Raw genomic sequence first — 17496 nt, 5'->3', positions numbered from 1 at the left:
TGGCTTAAGGAGGTCTCCAATAACAACTCAAAGGGCACCAACACAGTTCAAAATCATGGTACTGACAGGCAAGCCCGGAGGACATAGTGAGCACACAGATTAGACTCTAGCTCCACCAAGGCAAAGAAACCTCTGCAAAATCGAGTTACACTTTAAAAGGGAAATCACGGAACCACTAGTGTCCACAGAGAAATGAGGAAACATTAGTTAACTTACAAATAACTCATTTGGCATTTCACGGCAACTATGGGAAAACTAGAGAAAGAGCTGTCACAGGTTCTAGAATGTTCATGTGGGCAACAGAAGGGACTTGGAATATTTTCTAATTAAGGTCCTCGCTTTTCCAGGGGAGGAAAGAGACATGGAAGAGGTGAGTAGTTTGCCCGATGGGTGGGCTGCTCACCCCCCATCGGCCCAAAGACAGCGGGAAGCGTCAGGCAGCTCCTGGACCCCTATGCCTGCCAGCCCTGTCTATGTCGACTCCTTGCATTGCCAGGGGGAAAAAAAAACAAATCAACGAGCTGGGAAGTAAAGTTTGTTGGACAGGCATTCCAGAAAAAATGATAATTGTTTTTGTCTTATAAATATTGATGATTCTTGCCTTAATCTGCTGCCTGTTTCTCTTCCAACTTTTAAAGTTGGGACTCTGCATGTCCATTCCTCACACTGAAAATTATGTCAAGGAAAAACCAATTAGTAAAATAGCAGTGGACAGAAAAACTGCAAAGGTGCCATATCAAAAGAATACATCTGACAAGTGGAAAATACATGTTCTGCGGGAGAATTTTAGTATCTTCAGAAATGAAGCTCATTCTTGAGAAATATATCTTATTTCTTCCTTCTTTTCTTTCCTCTCTCAAAAATAAGCTCAACCTAGAGTGGAGATTGGGTCGGTCATGAAATCTTGACCCCCTCACAGGAGGCAGGCCCCCTCACAGGAGGCAGGCGCCATGGGTTTTCGGTCTGCTGTGCTCTCTGCGGAGCCCCCAGCTCCCAGGCAGTGGCTGGCACGAAGGTGCCCAGGGAATATTCGTGGAAGTATTGAGTAAACGAGAGAACAGAGGCCACTTTGAGGGAAGGGGTACTCCGACAAAAGACCCCCCTGCATTCTCTCCGATTGATCACAAAATGTGCAACTTTCTGCCCGGCTGCGAGCTGGGAGGGAAACGCACAGCCCCTTCCCTAGGAGCAAAAAGGCGGCACCCCAGCGTGCGCTGCTGCAGTTCTCCGGGAGTCCCCTGGGAACTCTCTGGTCCCAAAGCAGCCGTGCCTCTCTCCAGCTCTGTTTCTGTCCTGGCAGCATATCTGAGCGAAGGGTGAACAGGCGGCTTGGGCCCAGCCCGGGAGCCCCACTCCTCAGCCCCCGCCCGCGAAGGGAAGACGGGGTACAGCTCCCGGCCCAGACGAAGTGCCTACGGCGCCAGCAAAAGGGCTCCGGGGCTGGGGGGTGCGCAGCCAGGATCCTGAGCAGGTGCCACCCCGGGGTGACACATGTAGCACTCCCTACTCCCTTCCCTCCACACCGAAGACCTCTGCGGAGCCACGGCGCCCATTACCCCGTGCTGTCCCCTCCCAGCCAGCCGAGTGGCGCCCCCTGTCGCCTCGCCGTGCGTCGGGACACTCACCGCATAGTGCAGCCGCGGCTTCTCGCGGTACACCGGGTCCCCCATGTCGCCGCCGGGGAGGAGCTGTGGGTCCCCGGGCACAACCTGGGCTCGCCGCGCTTCTTCGAAATCTCCTACTTCACCGCCATCCCGGGGAAGTCCCCTGGCCGAGCCCCGCTCGGTGCTCCCAGAGCGCCTGCAGAGCGCGCCCGGCACCAGCGTCCCGCCGCGGAGCCAGCGGGGACTTGGAGGAGGCGGCGGAGGCAAAGGGGGAAGCAGAAGCGGGGGGAGGAGGAGGAGGAGGAGGAGGAGGAAGAGGGTGGGGAGGAGGGAGCGGCCGAGTCAGATGCGATGGGCGGGCGTTTAATTCCTTCCACTTCTGATGGGTCCCTGTCGTGGCGGCGGCCGCCGCCAGCTGTTGGGGGCTGCAGCCACCGAGCGCGCCTATGACAGGTGTCAGCCTGGCCGGCCCTCCTACCTCCCGCTACCTCGCTGTCAGGGCTGGGGGCTGCTAAAGCTTCCAACACCACCAAGAAGGAGAGCTTGGGTTTCCCAGAAAGAACCTTCCACTAACTTTGAATGACGCGTGAGCCTGATGGCTGGGAGGCGATTCGGAACCATCTCCCGCGAGAGCAGAGTTTCGATTTATAGAGAGCCCTCCTTTGGGAGAGTCTCAACTGCGGGGACCCTCGGGGGAGGGCAGGGCTGAGAGGGGCCAAACAAAGCAGCCTGGAGGAACGGCTTGGGGAGGGAGTCCGGCCTGGATATTGACCGGCCCTGGGAGCTCGGGGTCACAGAGGGCTTGCAGGGCCCAGGCATATCGGGGGAATCCTGGGGGACGGGGGAGCTCCGGAGAATCTGCTGGAACGTGAGGACTGGCGTTGACGCCAGGCAGGATCTGAGTACAGGGGATGCTATAGACTCTGCTTTCTATGTCCTAGTTCTTGGGTACAAATCAGAAAACTGTGTTGTAACGATGATTTGGAAATAAGATGAAATGTTCACACTAATTACAAACACCGCCTAGTAAACCACTGGCAATACATAAGGTCATCTAAAGCTAAGCTCCACTATGAAACCCCCTCATGGAAGCCTGCGTGGGCACCTGCCACATTCACTTAAAATCACCCTAAAGATGATCCCAAAGCTCCCTCTCTGGCCCTGGAGTTCATTTATTTGCAGCCTCCCATAAGCGGAACCCAGACAAAGGCAGGACTTGGGGACAGAATGGAGATTCCCGACCCTGTGAAATCAATCCAAAATCCAAGCCCAAGAGGGTGCTAGTTAATTGGCAGATTTATGGGTGGCTTGTGCCAATTCTTCAGGGTCCCGCTGTGCACTGGACTCACTGAGTGGCCCAGCCCTGCTAAATATCAGGTCTTGGGTGGGCTGTGGGAGGGAGAAAGTGAAGGAATATAGGATGCCGTCCCTGTCCTCAAGCCCTTACAACTTAGTTGGCTGGATCATCCACTGGTGTATATTAAGACAATCGGCAACATAACTGTGATGAGCAGTGGGACTGTGAAGCCAGGAGTGCAAGTATCCCGAGGAATCCACCACTAGATAATTCTGTGACAGCTCATCTACCTGGAAAACTGTTTGGCACTTATCTGTGAAAGCTGATCATATGCCTACCCTCTGACCTATCAACTTCACTCCTAGATGTGCAGAGAAATGAAAACAGATGGCCACTCACATGCAAAAATGTTCATAACATATGTAGTCACAATTGCTTGAAGGTTAACAAACTAAATGCCCATCAACTGGCACATGATAAACAATCGCCATGTCTAGCCATACAATGGAATAGTACTCAGCGATGAAAGGAAAAGGGAAAGGATGCACACAATCACATGCACTAATCTCACAAACAAGCTGAGAGAAAGAAACCAGACACAGAAGAGAACATCATGTAAGATCCAATTTATTTATTCTTGAACCGCAATTCAAGAGTAGGTAGATGTAATTTATAGTGATAGAGGTCAGAATAGGAGTTAGCAAGGGTGTAAGGGTAGTATTGCTGAGAAAGGGGGTACAAGCGAATTTTCCAGGGGCTAATTTTCTAGATCTTGATCTGTGTGGTGACTACGTGGATACGCCCATATGTAAAAATTCATTGAGCTGAACATTTCAGATGTAGGCAATCGATGCCCTTCACTGTGAGTATTTTATACTGCAATTAAAAAATAAATGAAAATGGGGCAACCGTGACTCAGTGGTAGAGTTCTCGCCTGCCATGCCGGAGACCCGGGTTCGATTCCCGGTGGCTGCCCATGTAAAAAATAATAAAATTAAAACAAAATCTAAAATCCATCCCCTACCAATGTCAGAAACTTCCAGCCAGAGTGTTGCCTGTCTGAAGCGAAAGGCAATTTAACCATTTGTTCAACATTTCCGGTTCTCCTGCATCCAGGCCTGCCCATGTCTCCTTTCCCACTGCTACCTCGGAGGCCAGAGCACGCCCTCCCTCCTCTGCGACATGGCCAGGCAGAGCTGGACAAAGGTTGTGCTGAAATCCCTTCTTCATTCATTTCCACACTTCTCTGCTACTGGAAGCAACATTTAGAGCTCAGTCATCAAAGGTCTTTAGAATATTTTAAGGCAAAGAACCTGCTTGAGCTTTCCCTGAAGGTGTCTTTCAGAGGCTGCAACTGGGGCAGTGGAGCAAGGGCACCTGTTTGAAAATGAGACTTAAAGACCTCAACATGCCCCAGTTTAGGAGCCTTTGCTGCATCAAGGTTTATTGAGAAAGATGGACTCTCTAGTCTCTGACTTCTTACTCTCTCATACCCACTGTTATGCCCCTAAAGCTGGAAAGCTCTTTCCCCAAACAAAGTGTGCAGTGATTAATGTAAACAGTATCAGGTGGGTTCCTGGATTTTAAGAACCTTAGCCATGGTCCTCTGATTGTTACCTATGAGTAAGTCAGCTTGCGTTAAAACGGGGTCATCTTACATTTTGTCTGTATTCCACCTTTGAAAAACCTATTGAGTCACTAAACAGCCTTATCGTAGGTCAAAAATAAGCCAGCATTCCCAAACTTACATTTTAGGAAGGATTTCCGCCTTCTACCATCTTTCTTGCTAAATTTTCATTGTTGAATCTCAGTGACATTTTAAAGTGCAGTAGGGTTGTTTTTCTGTGTCGGAAATGTTTTGTGAGATAGGACAGAGCATTTAAGAAAAGAAATTATCAGTCCATATTATTAGACTCTTAAAATCTCCGCAGAGTGAATCTTCCATCTCTTCAAATCACAGTCCATTTGTTCAAGGATCAAGAAGAGACCAAGAAAATTGCTCAGAACTCTAAAAGGTCTGTTAAGTCTTAACTATGTAGATTTCCACGTGTCATTTCTATTGAAATACATTTCAAGATACATTTGAAACACCATTGTAATAAAAATTTCTTGTTTCCATGCCTCTACTTCCAATATCCTTCCCATATTATTTATATATTCACAAAGGTCACTTATTCAATAACTATTTAGAAGTGCCTGCCATGTACAGGTGTTGCTCTAGGCCAGGTAAAATATCTATTAGCATTGTAAGTGGTTTCAAAATTCAGGTTTGGTCTTTTTGGGGTGCTGGAGATAAAAAGGGTGTCAGAAGCACATGCAACAGACTTCAAGGAGGCTTGAAATTAATCCAATTTGCTGGTTAAGAGCCTGCTTGGCTAATGTTCCCTTTCAGTTAGTCATTTTCTAAAATACATTTCTCTGATGTTTATAGTTTCCCCCAGAGAGGACTCAAAAATAATTTCAGTGAGTTACTCCACCAACATCGCTTTTAAGAGAAAACGAGTCACGAGAACAGTGGAATTTCCACGGCTTCCTGCCACCAAAATGTTACAGCATTTCCAGGACTGAGCACTTTACTACCCTTTCTGCCAAAGCTTTTAAATTAAAATCCTTATTTGCATTTACTCTGCCTGCCTATAGGTTGAGCTAACATTTTCCATATTTAGTGCCAACACTAGGGTGATTACTTTTTTCAGGAAAGCTTTGCTGAATCCAACAAAGCAAGTTCAACTTTAGAGTTTAAAAGGAGCTGAGAACCCATGTGAGGACTAAAAACCACTTACTATTCAAGGAGGAGGTGCTGCTTGGAGGCCCAGCCCTGCCATGGTTAAGGGAGAGACTATGAGATCCTCTTAGATGGGGAACTCCCTCCCCAAAACCAGTGCCCATGCCCTACTATCATCTTGCCATCTTGTCAATCCAATCCTGATCCAAGAGTATTAAACATTTTTGGAATAAAAAATTAATAACACATAATGTGCAGATTGATGAATTATTACAAAACAAATACCCATCTAACCATCACCAAGTTCAAGAACTAGAAAGCTGTCAGTACCCCAGAAATTCCCACATCCTCAATTGCAATTTTAACACCCTCCCCCACTCCCGCTGGTGGAAATTGTCCTATCTTTCTGCTGTTCTCATCCTTGCTTCCCTTTTTTAGACCCGCACTGGTTGACATTTGGGGACCCATAAGTCTTTGCTGTGGGGGGCTGTTCTGTGCATATAGGATGTTTAGCAGCATCCCAAGCCTCTGCCCACTAGATGCTAGTAGCACCACCCCAGGTTGCAACAACCAAAAGTGTCTCCAGACATGGCCAAATGTCCCCTGAGTGGGTAGGTGGGTGGGTGGGGGACAAAATCACCCCTGATTGAGAACCACAGTTTGTTAGAAAGTTATATATCACAAACATTAGAATTTAGTGTTGCCTGTTTTCTAACTTCATATAAAGGGAGGCATCAGTATGATTTTTATTTCATCTGGCTCCTTTGGCTCAACATTATATTCATAGGGCTCCTCCAAGTTGTATGGAGCTGCAATTTGTTTATTCCTACTGCTGTCTAGTGTTCCACTCTATGTGTTTATCCCTATTCAGCTTTTCTACTGCTGATGAACATTTGTATTCTTTCCAGTTTTGGACTACGGAAAGCCATACCGCTTGACCATCATTATACATCTCCACGTACACATGTCGATGCATTTTTATAGAGTGTAAACCCAGAAATAGAATTGCTGGGTCATAGGTATACATATCTTTGATTTCACTGGACAATGCCAAACAGTTCTCTAAAGCAGTTTTACCAATTAGAATATTTATTTATACTGCAGTATAAATAGACTGAACATAGTTTATATTAAGACAGAACATAGTTTCGAGTTGTCCCTCTTCTAGATTTTTTCATGGGGCTCCAAAGATAAAATTAGGGAAACTAAACCCTGGGATCAGGGAGGAAAGACAGGGAAGGGGCTAAAGTTTCTCTCCGTCAAAACCATAAGTCTCCTGCAAGTAAAGAAGGGCCTGCGAGCCCAGCTCAGGCCCTGCACTGGAAACACCATTGCTGGCTCCACCCACACATATGAGTAGGAGCAATGGATACATGGCTTATGCTTTTTAGGGAGGACATTTTTTTTCAGGCAGAAGTTCAGCATACTGAGGGAAAAAAATCTCAGTGCACCAACTATAAATGCAGGTGCCACTTAAGCACTTATCATTTTGCTTCACAGACTCTTATCTCACTCTGAGGTCATAGGAGAACTCTTACAGGGATATGAAGATGGGCTGAATCCAAGGAAAGAAAAAGGCCCCATTCCTTTTACTAGGTAAGTTAGATACACAACCTCCATCTTGAAGACAGACCTGGGGCAAAGGCCAGTGAGGGAGGTATGGCAGGTGGTCCCCAAAATTGGACCTGGAGTTGTGGTCACATAGAACAGACTGGGGAGGGAGAGAAGAATGCTCCGGCACAATCTAGTATCACTGCCCTGGGCCTTGATATCTCAGACAAAGCATATCATGATGTCCTGCATCAACTCAAGGAGAATTTGAAGCAGGAAAACAAGGCAAATGAGGCTGAGGACAAAGCCATTTTAATAGATTGAGTTTTGTATCGTTGTCCTGTTCTTGCCATTATGATCTTTCCACTGAAGAACTGCTTCTATTTCTACTCAATGCCAGCGAGACAGGGAGAGCACCCTTAAAAAGCACCCACAGAGAGATCTTTCTAAAAGAAATTTTCTCAATATTAAAACAAATTTTCTATCTAAGAGTCATTAGGCAAAAAAGGAGAGGCCATAATCCCTCCCGTTATGATCGTCCAAATGACAGTTTTAGAATCAAGAAGTTATTTTTCATTTATATCCATAATCTGGTATTAGTCCACTGCCCCTCCCTCTCTGATTCCAACCTCCTTTCCTCTGCATGACGTTCCCAGCATCCAGCCCACTTCATGCCCATGACAACGCCAACACTGCAGGCGCTAGAATTATTATTTAAAACGATTACGATTCCACTATTTATGGAGCTCCTAGGTCACAGGCCCTATGCTAAATTAGATGTTTCACAAACGGTAAACGTAGAGCCTCAGAATAATAGTGTGAGGAAAGGATGCTTGTCCCCATTTTATTGATGAGGGTAAGTAACTTGTTTTGCACACTTTCCTAAAGGTGAAGTCAAGATGCAGATAGAAGTTGGGCCAAATCCCTTTCCACTCCATTCCTGTACATTTCAAAATAGACGCCCTTCTGGATATGTCAGACTCATTTACTAGATTACTATAGTTATTTCATGTAAAAGGGAGTGGCAGACAGTGTTAGTGCCCAGTGCATATCTCCTACCCCAATAGTTCTCAACCAGGGGCAGTTTTGCACCACCAGAAGACATTCAGCAATGTCTGGAGACACTGTTGGTTGTCACAGCTGAGGGGAGTGGTGCTATTGGCATCTGGTGGATAGAGGATAGGGTTGCTGCTCAACATCCTACAAGATAGCCCCCACCATGAAGAATTATCAGGCACCAAATGCCCATAGAGCCAAGGCTGAGAAATACCGCACAGTTATAAGAAATTCATCCTTTAATAATTTCCACTCAGTAGTACATCTCACACCAGTAGCATGATTTATTCTGGTGGAGTGGGCCTTGCATCAGCCAAGAAAACAAGGAAAAAGTTCCCCAGAGCAGAAGGGTAGTGCTAAACACGGGGATTCAATACTCCTCCACCCAATACAGCAGGTTGAAAAGATAACACATTGATTAAAAATGGGCCATCTGTGTGACCAGGAGCGATGGCTGTGAAGTCATTTGGAGTACTTGAATAATCACTGAAAGAAAGCACTGTTAAAAACTCAAAAAAAAAAAATCTTGTGCAGAATTTTTAACCAGGTTGAATTGAAATGTTTGGAAACAGATAGAGGTGATGGTAGCACAATATGGTGAATGTAATTAACAGCACTGAATTATGTGAGTGATGGTGGTTGCAAGGGGAGGTTTAGAGTAGAATATGTCACTAGATGAAAAGTTGGAGGATAAAACAGGGGACTGTATAACAGTGTATAACACTGAATTGCATAACAGTGGACAACGGCTTTGATTAATAGTAGAAATATAAAAATGTTCTTTCATCAACCATAATATATGTACCACACCAATGCTAAGGGTCAATAATGTGTGTGTGTGGGGGGGATAAGGGGTATTTGATGTGTCACTTATTTAGTTTTTTGAGTAATGAAAATATTCTAAAATTAACTGTGGTGAGGAATGCACAACTATGTGATGATACTGTGAACCACTGAGTGTACACTCTGGATGGATTGTATGATAAGTGAACATATCTAAATAAAACTTCTGAATCAAAGAAAACCATCTTGGTTTCAGAGGCTCAACAGGATTATGAATGACAACACCCAGAATCACTGCGGTATCTGGAGCCTTCAAAACAATTTCACATATAACAGTGTGACCACCGCCACGCCTCACTCACAATTTACTCACTCTTGAGATTATGATTCTTATTTTTCATAGAGAGCAGAACATATAAGGAAAAGTTAGGAATTTGTTGTCAGGAGTGTAATAAAATGAGGAGAATGAAACACAGAGAGTGTCCTTCGCCTGCCAAGTCATTTAACCTGTCTGTATCCCATTAATCCATAAAATAGAGAGGATGGGCCAAGAAATTCCAGATACCCAAGGAATGCTTGGTACATTAAGGCTGAGCACCAACCATTCGGCAGGGCTTGCTTTGCCTTGCTCTGCAACAAGACACAACCAAAGAAAACTTCTCCATGACTGGTTTCTTGATTATTTTTCTTTGGGTCCATGCTTTATGAAAGTAGCTTTCAACCAGGGGAGATTTTGCCCATCCCAGCCTCTGAGACATTCAACAATATCTGGAGACATTTGTTTGGATTGCCACAACTGGAGCCGAGTATTACTGGAGTCTAGCGGGTAGAGGCCAAAGATGCTGATAGACACCCTACAACAAACAAGACAACCCCATGACAAAAAATGACCTGACACCAAATGTCATTAGTGCCGAGGATGAGAAACCCTGCTTTTTGAATAAAAATTTCCTGCTCGATATAATACTCCTACATCAGAATCCAAACATCAGACTTGGGCTTTTTCATTGTTTCACCTTGGGTCGCCAATCCTCTTTGTTCATTCTCACACCATATATGGAAATATACTATCTGGAAAGATCATAAGATTTCATCTCCCTCTCAGCAGATGGCAGGACAAAAGGAAAAGGGACCAGAAAGAAATGGCTGATTGGTGTTTCTGAAAGTATTGTCTTCGAGATCATGGGTATCAAAATCACGTGGGGTGGGCTTTTAAAAACAGATTGTGAGAGCAGACCACGGTGGCTCAGCAGGCAGAGTTCTCGCCTGCCATGCTGGAGACCCGGGTTCGATTCCTGGTGCCTGCACATGCAAAAAAAAAAAGTAGAAAATATGCCTAAGTTTATGATTGACAAGCCAGAACCATATTCCTCCATTTGTATTTGTTGAAGAAAAAATGAATGTAACATTTGGCCCAATTGAGCACAACCCAGAGCCTGCTAAGTAACATGTGACATTTTCACGTGGTTTTGTCAAGATTTCTTCCCATTGTCTTTGTGACTTTGATGGAAAAGAATGCTACACACAACTTCTTTCAAAGCATTAGGATATAACTCATTTCCATTAAATTTTATTTTTCAAAGCCATGGAATTCTCTTTCTCGTATTAACATGTCAAGAAATGACAAATGTGTATAAATTAGACAAATTATTAGTCCTCTCAGAATTTCCAAAGGGAAAGCCCCTTCAGAGTCTACTGAAAAACCTTCCCACCTAGAAAATAATCTGTAGTCTTGCATCAAGGCAAATCACTGTTATCAGTCACTAGTTATTCATTGTTGGTAGAAAAACCTAAGATTTAAACAGAAAGCTGATTTGTACATCGTAACAAATAATGTGACAACTTCAAGGCTCTCCATTTGCATAGCCCCATTTGTACAATGGACTGATTGAAAGAACAGAGGAAACTAATGTGTGAAAAATAAAGGAGGATATGAAGACAATGAGAAATTATTTGAAGAGAAGATATGTGTAAAGCAAGGAAACCTTTGTTTTTATCCAGAAAGTCAGACAAGGACCAATAGTGGAAATTATGAAGATTTTAGCTCAACATAAGAAATAGCTTTCTACATTTGACCCCACCACTCCTCCCCAAGGTATAACCAAAAGAAATGAGAATAAAATGTCCACACAGAAACTTGTACACCAATGTCCATAATAGCACTATGCATCATAGCCAAAAGGTGGAAACAAACCAAATGTCCAACCACTGATGAACAGATAAACAAAAAGTGGGATTATCCATACATTGGCCGATTATTCAGTAATAAAGAAGAATGTAGTACTGATACATGGTACAGCATGGGTGAACCTCAAAAATGCTATGCTAAGAGAAAGAAGCTGGACACAAAAGGCCACATATTATATGATTCCATTGATATGAAATGTTCAGAATACAAACATCTATAGAAATAGAAAGTAGATTGGTGGCTGTCAAGGCTGTGGGGGTAATGACATGGAGGGGGTGACAGCTAAAGGTCATGGATTTCTTTTGTGGAAGAAGATTTTCTAAAATTGGTTGTGGTGATGGTTGCACACTTCGAATACACTAAAAACCATTGAGCTGTACACTTTAAATGGATGAATTCTATGGCATATAAATCTTACCTAAATAAAGTTGGGGAGGAAGCAAGGGAGGGAGGAAATGCTTTATAATAAATTAAGTCATGCAAGAGAAGGAAGGCCTTCTCCCAGACGGTGGTGATACCTTCTTTCCTGGCAATATTTAAGCCAAGACTGGTTGAACATCAGCTGGAGAGGATGCACTGTGTGGGCAGTTTTACAATAGGATGACAAAAATTAAAATCTAATAGTAAAGGTTTCAGCATTTATCCCTTTCCTATTTCCTTAACTACAATGTGAGCAGCTCAAGGACAAAGACTGGCTTCTATTGATTCATTCACTCAATTCTCTCACTCATCCTTTAATGCTAACTATAGGCAAGGTATTGTGTTATTTCTCTCTGTTAAAAATATGGTTGCTTCTTATCTTAGGTTAGAGTACCCCAGAAAGAAACACTAAGATAAAGATTAATGGGTAAATGGTATAGTAGCAATGTGCTACCAAGAATAACTGGTAAGGGGTGAGCATAAAGGGAGGAAGCCACGTACGTGTGTGCTTTCTGGCAAAGTCCCAGACTCAGCCTGATCTTGAAGGGAGCGCTGGAGTGTAAACTGCACCTCAGAGTATGGCCCATCTCAAGCCAAAGGAATTGAGTTTGAAAATTCAACTTGTACCTACCAGTCTTGGGTTATGGGATGTCCCAGAGTGATGTAAACTCACAACACTTCTTTGTAGGTATATGGACCCTGCTCCAGATTCCCAAGGAAAGTCCTCTGAAGAAGTTCATAGATGTGGGTCCTTAGAAGCAAACCACACAGAAGCTGAGGAAGAGGACTGGCACACCGAACTTAAAAGATCTGAAATATTCTGGGCAGAACACCACCAGTGAGCACTACATTTCTTGGTAGAAAACTTGTTAAGTTGTAAAGGCTCTTTATACTCCCTTCCTACATCCTACATCCAGAAGTACTGAAAAGAGTAGAAGCTTACAGTCCCCATATGTATTTTCACCCAGGTGAAGTTTTGGAGTCAATCTTCCAAAGCTTTATAATCTGGTTTGTTCCCCTCCTTGCTTTATCTGGGATCTTTAACCAAGTTAGACTTGTTTCATTTCACATACTGAAAATCTTCTGAAGCAGGTAATCCACCTATAAACACTACATGAATTTTCTCAGCACCATCAGCATCCTTAATTGCCATTTCACTATTTATTTTAATGTTGGTTATGTTCCAAAAACTGCAAATCCATGAAACCATCCATGGTTGGGTCACTTTGACCAGACTCAAATTTTACTTATCAAATTTCTTTCCTTCTCCTGAATTAACACAAATAGATCTGAGATGCTGATCCCCCAGACACACACTTTAAGTTTCTCTGTTTCATTAATCATTTTATGATGTCATTTGCTGCTTGCCATTTTTGTTGTGCGGATTCACTGAGTCAATGATAGATGATAGATAGATAGATGATAGATAGATAGATGATAGATAGATAGATCATATGTGTGTGTGTGTGTGTGTGTGTGTGTGCGTGTATCACTTAGAACAGTGCAACTCACATCTAAACTTTGTATCAAGAGTTGCTATTATCACATAGGTACAATAGAATTTTTCCCAGGTTGAATGATGGGGTCTTTATCCTCAAGTTAACACCAAAGAAATTGAATGGTTTTTCTGACCTACTGAAATTTAAAAAAAAAAATTGTTTCTATCTTGCCTTCCCTTATGCTACTTCTTACTAGCACTTTCTTCTCTCATTTCCTTTGAAGTTATTAGACAGGATGGAGTTAATGGAAAAACTCCTCAGCACCAAGCAGAAATACAGCAAACACTTTATGGACTGAAAAACAAGAAATTAAAAAGAGGCAGAAAGAAAAAGAGCTCCCAGAACCTCTTAACACATATTTTGGCGGTGAGTAGAGCTAGAGGGCTATGCTCCAGAGCATGGCTTTGTTTGTATCTATGAAAGTGCCCAAGTTGAAATTCCATAAATAGAGGAGCTTCTGTACCACTTTCTACTGCTAATATTTTCTTTTCCTCTGACGTCTGTCCTCAGCATTTCAGTTCATGATAAGTGCTTAATAAATGCATGACGACTGATATTAGAAAGTGTTACAGTTATAACAGGAATACAAAAAAAAAAAGACCAGGAAAATAAGAAAGGGGAAAATCATCATCAGATTAATTTATAAACAACTTGAAAAGGAAAACATTTTGCATTTCAACCAGCAGTCTCTAAAAGAACAAACTTGGCAAGGAGATGTCTGTCTCTGATCTAGCACAAGGGTCGATAAATTACAACCCATCAAGCAAGTCTGGCCAGCCACCTGCTTTTTCTCTGAATGTGAAAATTTTAAGAAATTCAAATTTCATTGGCTATAAAACCTCATTGGAACCAAGCCATGCCCATTTGTTTACGTGTCGTCCAGAGGTACTTTCCCACTACAACAGCAGAGGTGAATAGTTGCGACAGAATTGGTATAACCAGCACAGTCTAAAATATCTGGCATTTTATAGAAAAAGTTCATTGACCATTGGTTTAGAAGATTTGAAATAGCATTTTGTTTCATTCGCTTTTTTTCCTACTTTTAGATTTCATCTTCTCCCTCCTGGAGTTTGTTTTTAATGCAATTTTATTGAGATATATTGATATACCATATAAACCATACAAAGCATAAAATCAGTGGCTCACAGTGTCATCATATAGTTGTGCATTCAACACCAGAATCAATTTTAGAACATTTTCATTACTCCAAATAAAGAAATAAAAAGAAAAAGAATACCCAAAGCATCCTACACCCTTTATCCCCCTCCCCATTATATATACATTTTTGTCTTTATTTATTATTCACCTACCTATACACTGGGCAAAGGGAGTGCCAATCACAAGGCCTTTATAGTCATGCGATCACACAACAAAAACCATACCATTATGTAATCATTATCAAAGATCAGGACTAGTGGACCACAGCTCAACAACTTCAGGTGTTTCCCTCCAGCTATTCCAATATGCCAGAAACTAAAAAGAAATATCTATATGTTGAATCAGTGGGCATAATCATTCGCCAAATCCTAATTTTTCAGTTATACTTCCTCCCTCTCACCCGATCACTCTCTCAATCTTCAGGGATATCTGGACAATGACCATTTTAAGTTCTTCATGCTGGAAAGGGGTGTTGACCTTATGGGGTGGGGGAAGAAAGTGTTTGATGTTCTTGGAGCGACTAGTACCTCTAGGTCTTGGAGCTTATCTGGCATAGGAACAATCTGGGTTTCTTAAGTTTCTGAACAAATAAGCTTACTAAGAATGGCTTTCATAGAGTCTTAGATATAACCTAGGGTATTCTTTAGGGTTTTCAGGAATAATATTGGTTGGGGCCTCCTGGAGCTTCACAAGTCCAAAGACAAAATGTTAAGTTGCATATATTCATTTCTATTAGCATCTCAATTATCTTATTTTGTTTATAGCTTTGAAGTAGCAGGAAGGCAACTTGCAAAAAATAAACAGTCCTGTTTACTTCAGGTGAACTTCCAAATTGGATTTTACTGCTCCACATATCTGAGTTTTAAGAGGCATGCTTATGTTATTTCTAAAAGTGTCAGGTAAATGTATTTGGGAATCATTTCGTCTATAGAAAGCATTTCCACCCTGATTTCTTCCAGAATGATCTAAATTATAACCAAAAACAAATGTTCCTTTGTTTCATCTGTATTTACTCTGTTCAAACCATTTCACAAAGTATTTCCCTACCAATGACTGGTTTTTGCATGTCATCAGAAGCTCAGCTTTACCTATGTTCTCAGCCTTGGATGTATAGTCAACTTTCAGACACATACATGTTAACCGGTGTCCCTCACCTCAAAGTGGAATTCACTTTGAACCATAAATGCTAGATTCAATTGCATGCCACACACACTGAGATCAAGAAAGGAGTAGTTTCTAAAATATCCAAGTCCATATTTCGTTCTTAGAATCCTATGATTTTGTGTTGCCTTAAAAAAACGGGGCCACTTAGAAGAAGTGAACTCACATTGTCATTTATTTACATGACACAACTTAATATGCTGAGACTTCTAGTCTACACAAAGTTCAGGCTAATTGAAATACTAGGAGGTATATACACACACATATATACACATACATCATTTTCTGCAAATAGCACAGTGCATATAACATCCTTTGCACTCTACACCCTGCTTCTTGTCAGGAGAGATAGCCTCTGAAATTCTAAATCACACACTGCATATGATTGCTTTGTTTTCAAGGGGAAAATTCCCCCTGCCTGTACTGTCCTTCTTTCCCCATCATCTTCATCATCTTACTTCCCTCACCTCTTTCATTTTTCCTTTGCCTATATAACTCCCACTAGTCTCTCTGGCTTTCCTCAAGGAACCTTCCCTGTCCCACCCCACCACCCTCCAAGTCCAAATTCAGCATCTTTCATGTGTGCTCTGCTAGACTTCTGTTAATATCCCTGTTACAGCACTCATCTTATCTGAGTGTTAGGGCACTTATCAGAAGGCAGGACTTGTTATAGTCAACTTTTCATCCCCAGGGACTGATCTTGAGCCTGCTCTACAGAAACAACTTGAGAAATATTTGTTGATTGCTGCTATTAAATATGATGCCAGGAGATGAGAATAATCAGCATCGGCAGTGACAACAGCAGCAAGAACAGAAAGAACCTGGAATCCAATTAATTACGACTGCAGTGATCATTGCTTGGAGTGACCTGCTGACTTATCCAAAAGGATCATTTCCTTGGGTCCAGTCTTCAAGCCCATGCCCAGGTGTTGAATATTACAGACGGCTTGCAAGAATCATCAGAACTGTGTGATATATTATTTCAAAGCAAAAGCTTTTAAAATCATAATCCTGGCACTTAGGAAAAAATATACCATGTCCACAGAAAAAGACTGTCTACCAGAACTCACAGGGACTCTGTCCAATGTCATGGCCACCATTTTAGGTTATAGAATAAAATATATTAAAGGGCCTCCCACAAGGGAATTCAGCCTGCCCAAAAGTTAGATGTGGCTCACAGAACAGAGGGACTTCCCAATTGCACATCAGTCTACAGAAAGTTTCAGAGGCATGGCTTTTTAATTCGGTTTCTCACTGGAGCAAATGGCATCCACCCCAAAATTCTTTGAAAAGGCTGAATTTTGATAACTGTAGCTACTGTCCTTGCCTAATCATGCTTGTTCAGTTCTGTTATCAGACACTGACACCCAACTCCTTGATGCTTTAACAATGAGGAGCCACCAGGGGCAGAATCGCTTGCTCCTCCTAAGATGAGTCTCTCCAAATGCTTCAGCAAAGTGAGAAGCCCATTTAGTCTCTGACTACAAAGCTTCGCAATGGACCCTTGTTCCAATGCCCCCAGTCCCCCAGTGCCACTCTCCTCCTAAGACTGCTAAAAGGAAAAGAGAAGGACAATGAAGTGGTTTCCCCAAAAGGAAGCCCACTCAGAAGCAGAAACCCAAACCGGGGACTGAAGAAGCTGGGTGGGTGTCACTTTGCCTTCTGTGGTCAGATCTTTATTTCCACAAAAATGTCATTCGATTTTCTGTGTTTTCTCCTAAACTAATATTTGGATTTTTAGAAACTTGTCTTTTGAGGTGCTACACCAGACCTGGGAGGCTGCAACAAGATAATCTAAATATTCTGAGATTCTAATAAACAATTAGCTCAAGTCCCTCCTTATCACTTGGCAGTTTATTTTTTCCCTTTGCATAATGGTAATTCAAAAAATCTCATGAATGTCTATATGTATGTATTTATACATATTTATTGATATATATGTGTATATTCACATGTATATATATACATCTATATAGTCTCAGTAAGACACATTAAAATGGTGTTATATTTTTAAATCAAATATCTTGAATAATTATGAAGTACAAAAATAGAAC

At 42.4% G+C, this 17496-nt stretch overlaps 2 protein-coding genes across 2 annotated transcripts in view; one reads left to right on the top strand and one right to left on the bottom strand.

Moving 5' to 3' along the window:
• Positions 1 to 17496, bottom strand: part of ARHGAP6 (Rho GTPase activating protein 6) — a 588162-nt gene that overhangs the window by 270136 nt on the left and 300530 nt on the right. The gene's annotated exons all lie outside the window — the stretch shown is intronic.
• Positions 1669 to 17496, top strand: part of LOC143671057 (uncharacterized) — a 90186-nt gene continuing 74358 nt past the window's right edge. Inside the window, exons 1-4 of the mRNA XM_077146005.1 lie at positions 1669 to 1867; positions 6535 to 6613; positions 7127 to 7222; positions 12313 to 12462. Coding sequence (XP_077002120.1) covers positions 1669 to 1867; positions 6535 to 6613; positions 7127 to 7222; positions 12313 to 12462 — 524 coding nt within the window. The remainder of the gene's footprint in view (positions 1868 to 6534; positions 6614 to 7126; positions 7223 to 12312; positions 12463 to 17496) is intronic.

This window comes from Tamandua tetradactyla, chromosome X (genome assembly GCF_023851605.1).
Source record: "Tamandua tetradactyla isolate mTamTet1 chromosome X, mTamTet1.pri, whole genome shotgun sequence".
NCBI classification, from domain to species: Eukaryota; Metazoa; Chordata; class Mammalia; order Pilosa; family Myrmecophagidae; genus Tamandua; species Tamandua tetradactyla.
Note: the sequence above shows the minus strand (reverse complement) of the source record. Positions and strands in the feature narration are given on the sequence as shown.